The sequence below is a fragment of the Pygocentrus nattereri genome, chromosome 19 (genome assembly GCF_015220715.1).
Source record: "Pygocentrus nattereri isolate fPygNat1 chromosome 19, fPygNat1.pri, whole genome shotgun sequence".
Taxonomy (NCBI): domain Eukaryota; kingdom Metazoa; phylum Chordata; class Actinopteri; order Characiformes; family Serrasalmidae; genus Pygocentrus; species Pygocentrus nattereri.
Window position 1 is genome coordinate 766,031 of NC_051229.1, and position 6,000 is coordinate 772,030.

Below are 6,000 nucleotides of genomic sequence, written 5' to 3' on the forward strand. Positions count from 1 at the left end.
AAATTTGATGCAAATTCAAAAGTACATTTTATTGTGAAATTTGAATTATTGGCAGAAAATACAACATGTGGACACCTTATCCAACACATTTTGATGCCTTTGTGTAATATGAAGGGAATTTTTGAACGGTCAAAAAACGCACAGCTAGGTAAGTCTATAGCCTTATGTAATTTGTCAAATTTGTGGCAATATCAAATCTACGTTTTATGATGGCCTTTGAATTATTTGGACAAAATACATCATGTGGACACATTATCCAACACATTTTGCTCCCTTTTTGTGAATATTAAGGGAATTTATGAACGGTGAAAAAACACACGAAAGGTAAGACTATAGCCTTATGTAATTTGTCAAATTTGTGTCAATATCAAATGTAAATTTTAGTGTGAAATTTGATTTGTTTGTGTAAAATACATCATGTGGACACATTTTCAAACACATTCTGATGCCTTTGTGTGAATATAAAGGGAATTTATGAATGGTCAAAAAATGCACACGAAGGTAAGACTATAGCCTTATGAATTTTGTCAAATTTGGTACAAAATGCAATGTACGTTTTATGATGGCCTTTGAATTATTTGGACAAAAGACATCATGTGGACACATTATCCAACACATTTTCCTCCCTTTTTGTGAATATTAAGGGAATTAATGAATGGTGAAAAAACATGCGAAGGTAAGACTATAGCCTTATGAATTTTGGTAAATTTTGTGCAAAATCAAAAGTACATTTTCTTGTGGAATTTGAAATATTTACACAAAATACAACATGTGGTCACATTATCCAACACATTTTGATGCCTTTGTGTGAATATGAAGTGAATTTTTGAAAGGTCAAAAAACGCACAGCTAGGTAAGTCTATAGACTTATGTAATTAGTCAAATTTGTGGCAATATCAAATGTAAATTTTATTGTGAAATTTGATTTGTTTGTGTAACATACATCATGTGGACACATTTTCAAACGCATTTAGATGACTTTGTGCGAAGATAAAGGGAATTCATGAATGGTCAAAAAATGCACACGAAGGTAAGACTATAGCCTTAGGAATTTAGTCAAATTTGGTGCAAAATGCAATGTACGTTTTACGATGGCCTTTGAATTATTTGGACAAAATACACCATGTGGACACATTATCCAACATTTTTTGATGCTGTTGTGTGAATATTAAGGGAATTTATGAACGGTGAAAAACACACAAATGTAAGACTATAGCCTTATCAATTCAGAGAAAATTGGGACAATATCAACTGTTTATTTTACGATTGAAGTTGAATCATTTATGTAAAATACTGCCTTTGTCCATTGTGCAGTAGTCTTTAGATAGCTTACAGTAGTCTTTAAATGGTGAGTAGTCTATAGTGTGCAGTAGTTTTAGACAGTGTGCAGTAGTCTTTAGATGGAGCCTGTGTGTGTTTGAGTGACTCGTACCTGAAGTGGCCAGTTTTCAGCTCACTGCAATGAAAGTACAGCGGCTGCTTAAGCAGAGCTCAAGGCTGTTATTATACTACACTCAAATTATTATACAGTCCAGGTTGTTTCATTAATTTATTAATAACCATTGCAATCCTGAAATCAAGGGGCACTGCAGCCCCCTAAACCCTTGTCCTGCACCCCAATGTATACGTACAGTATCTGAAATGTTTATTATGGTTTGATGCTGAATGCTAATTTAAAAAAAGGTTAGATAGATGCTCGTTTTACCATCGTCCAGCTCAGCTGTGGTCCAAGGTCCTGCAGGAACATAGTGGCTGTGGTTCCCACCGGCAGATCCTCCAGAACTTCTTCATCCTTCAGGGCTTTTCCCTCTGGAAACCGCGGGACATTCAGCAGAAACTGGTTAAACACTATGAAGTGTGAAATGGTTCGCTGTCTAGAAACTTACTGAGTCAAAATTGTTTGCCTTGGTGGTGACAGGAACCAGGAGTCAACACAAACATAATCATATAATGATAGAACAGTGGAAAAACTGAAATAATACCTTTTCTTTGGGGACTATTTTGTGTCACAATAACCTGCATGTATCCCTCCACCATTAAAGGACTAGAAATATATTTTAGTACCAAAACTTTCTCAAAACTCATAAAACAGCGTCTCAGTCATCAGGCAGTGAATTCAGAACCAGTTTATGGAGGAACTTTCTGTGAGGAGCTTTTAGAGGGACGTCTGGTTCCCATCACCACCACTGTGAGGAGCTTTTAGAGGGGGACGTCTGGTTCCCATCACCACCACTGTGAGGAGCTTTTAGAGGGGGACGTCTGGGGCCGTATTACAGAAACTTCCTCTCTTTAGTCCTGAACTCAGATCTGACGGGTCAAGATAAGATTTTACATGAATTCATGTTACGCAAGCAAATCTAGTCTTAACATAGGAAACTTATCTTACAGCATCAGGTCTCCAGTTAGGAAATCTTAACATACTTGATCAGAATTGATAATCAGCACTCATGACTGTTTCCTAGCAACTGACCATAAACACATAGCTGAAATGTAAACACGCCATCAAAATAATGTTAAAATGTGAGTTGAGCTGCTGTTACTAATGTAAAAAAGATCAAACAGAACTAAAGAGTGATAAACTGTAAGTAATGAATACCGTGAGAGCGCCCCCTGCTGTTTATCAGAGCTCCCCCTGCTGTTTATCAGAGTCACTGTCTCCCCAGTTTCAGTCTCCATTTCCCAAACTCTTTAGCCGAGCATGCTAACGTTCCTCCTCCTAATAAACAGCCACACGTTCAGCTCCGCCTCCTCATTATTCACCACCATCACTGTAATACTCCATCATCTACATTAACACAGGAAGGTGATCAGAGGGGCGGTGGAGTTCGAGTCGGCAGCGTCTGAGATGTTTAAAGCGCAGAGTTAGAAGAGAAAAACATCTCCCAGTGAAAGCCGCGTTTTACAGTAGGAATAAATGGAGCTCATTATGCTGGTAGTGAACTACGCTGCCTGACTCAGCCGCCTCAGAACCAGAGAAACGGGCCTTAAACAGAAGTCAGGACCCTGCTGGGGTTCATCCTGAAGTTAGGACAGGATTTAGGAGGTTTAGTCCAGTCAGGATGTTTGTGTGATGCTGTTTTCTGATCTGGAGGTAATGATGAGATGATGAAGGTGGAGCTGATATTCTGGAATAGCTACTGTCCTGAATTCAGTCTGTCAGGGAGATTAAACACCAGATTTCAGAGCTAAGACGGTTCTGTAATCCGGCTCCTAATCATCTCTGTTTCTACTCAGTACTGAAACATATTTACCCGGGTGCAGCTTCAGGGCCTGTCTCGATGGATACCACTTAGGATCTGCAAACATTTAGCACATCGTTATCAGCATCAGACTATTTATAATAAGATTCCTCACAGGATTATGGACGCGGTATCAGCGAGTTTATTTACACAGTTAAACAAGAGCACTCACAGAGTCTGTGCAGCAGATTCTTGATTTCTCCGACTGTAGCGTTGGGCTCCACCTGGAAAAATCAGGAAAAAACGGACAGCTGTCACAACTGGTCACTCTCAGGTTTCAACACAACTGTCTTTTCAGCTGAGATTCTCCTTAAAAAATGCTTATGGACATTCATAACTCCATAGATGATCCTTTGTGAGCTGATGCCCTGAGTATCTTCTTTCAGTGTTGTCTAATCTAAACATCTCAATGAAGACATTGGTAAGATTCCATAAGGCTACATAATCATCACATAAACCTTTATGTACTGTAAGAGGTATCATTTGTCACACAGTGAGCATTTACAGTGGTTCTTAGATAAAGTCAGATAAATTTGATCATTTATAAGTTTCAACCTGTCACACCATCAGTATTACATTAGTGAGTGTGTTTAAATGCTCTTTAATAATCTGATAACTGCAGATAATCAGACGGTGTCAGACAATAGACACATAGAACGGAGATTGAGCGCCAGACCCTCTTGCTCAACATCAGTGTCTGACCTAACAAATGTTCTTCTGGATGAATGGACAAACATTTTTGTCCATATAGTGGTCATTACGCTACAGTCAGCTGTAAAAACATCACGACTAAAAACCACTGTCACCTGCCGCAGGTGTTCCATCAACTTGACGTCAAAGATGGTAACGGCGGCCTTTATGACATACGACACCTATTTAAATAAGTCTTCATGAATATTTATATATGTTTATGTAAGTTGTCATGATGACCTTATGCACTCTCACATCATGAACTTATGAACAATCTTAAATAACATGGTTCTTCAAGGGTTCTTTAGTAAAAGCAATAGTTCTATATAGTAGTTCTATATATGAACACATTTCAAGGTCCTTTGCAGGTACATTTTCCATTAATCAAGGTAACAATGTAACAATGTAAATGTAACCTCAAAGGTACACTCTTAAAAAAAGATTGTTCATCAAGGGTTCTTTAGAAAAAAGTTCTATATAGCACTCAGAAGGGTTCTTCTATTATTACCTTGTCAAGCTTGTTAAAATAGTAGAACCCTTTGGTTGCTATATAGAACTTTTTTCAAAAAGGTTCTATATAGTACTGTCTAAAGCATATTCTCCATCAATCTGGAGAACCCTTTAATGGTGCAAAGAACCCTTTAATCATGCAAAGGGTTGTTCATGGTTCTGTGTAGAACTATTTTCTTTACTAAAGAACCCTTGAAGAACCACTTTTTATTAAGTGTGCATTGTTCAAAGGTTCTTTGCATAGTGAAGTGGTTCTTCAGACTGATGGAGAACGTACTGTGCATATCACCTTTTTCAAAATGGTTCTCTATAGCACCAAAAAGGGTTCTATTGTTGTTATGATGTCTTAAGCTTGTAACAATATGAAACCATACACAACACGTTCTTCATCAGTCTGAAGAACCATTTCGCCATGCAAAACATGCAAATGCTTCTTTGAGCATTCATGGTTCTATGTTGAACCATTTCCTTTACTAAAGAACCCTTGCAGAACCATCTTTTCTAAGAGCATAGAGGAAAAATACTTTAACATAGGAACACCATCTGACGCACCTTGTCCAGGTAGCAGAGCTGAGCTTTGCTTTTGGGGTCCAGAATCTCCACCTCAAAAAAAACATAATTCTTGAAGTTGGCAGGACCTCCAGCTTTCAGGCCGTGGTCACACCTGGCCTTTATAAACTGGGCAACAGTGAATAAATCCTTTAACTCCAAACATTCCATTCTTCTGCTGCAGTGTGGGGCGGCTGAGCTCAGGCCCGAGCGGGGTGGGCTGTGGGTGGTATGAGGGTGGCATGCTTCTGATGATCTCACACACCTATCAGCTTCTACAGCTCAGATCGAATGACCAGCTGAGATGGTTTCTTAATCTTCCTGAGGTTTCCACTGATCTGGCTCTGAAATGAGTTCACTCGAGGGTTACATTTAACTTGCAAACAAACACCCGAGAACCCTGCCTGACCTACTTATCTGCCCCAACAGCCCCCCCTCCCCACAAGCTCTCCACCCTCCACGAAACCACCATCCCCAAACATATAATGTTCCATAAAGTTGACTCCTGACTATCCTGACTTACTGTCCAGTAACTACTGATTTAGTAAAAACACTTTAAAAAGATGTAATAATAAGGTTCTATGTAGAACCATTTCATGCTTAAAAGGTTCTTTGCATGGTGAAATGGGTTGTGCTATCGTTACGATGTCAGGATTATAACAATGGAAATCAGTACAAAAAACATTAAAACAAGGTCAAAAGTCCTGGATACCAAGACAAGCAGGATGAGCTACACCAACATATATGATGCTGATATAATAACCCCAGAGGAAAACAGGCTCATGGGCCCGTTTCTTCGTTTCAGACGCCACTCACACAGTGCAGACGTGTCGGAGGCCTTAAATCGGGCGGCTAATTAATGACCTGAGAACTTTGGGTTTGAGGAATAACAGTGGAGAGGAGAAAATTTGGCTGGACGTCACCAGTGCAAACTTTTGATGCACATTTTTGTCTTCCATTCTGAAAAGCTGAAGCCTGTCAAGCCTTTATAAGCTACACTGCCACAGGCTTT

The 6,000-nt window shown here is 39.2% G+C and overlaps 1 protein-coding gene across 4 annotated transcripts in view; it reads right to left on the bottom strand.

The window, feature by feature from the left end:
* Positions 1–5,188, bottom strand: part of tecrl2b (trans-2,3-enoyl-CoA reductase-like 2b) — a 37,328-nt gene extending 32,140 nt beyond the window's left edge. For all 4 annotated transcript variants that reach the window (XM_037531177.1, XM_037531178.1, XM_037531176.1 and 1 more), the window contains exons 1-4: positions 4,992–5,188; positions 3,412–3,463; positions 3,252–3,296; positions 1,706–1,809 (exon numbers count right to left, since the gene is read on the bottom strand). In XM_037531177.1, the coding sequence (XP_037387074.1) occupies positions 1,706–1,809; positions 3,252–3,296; positions 3,412–3,463; positions 4,992–5,159 (369 nt within the window). In that variant the 5' untranslated portion in view covers positions 5,160–5,188. The remainder of the gene's footprint in view (positions 1–1,705; positions 1,810–3,251; positions 3,297–3,411; positions 3,464–4,991) is intronic.
* Positions 5,189–6,000: the final 812 nt, after the last annotated feature.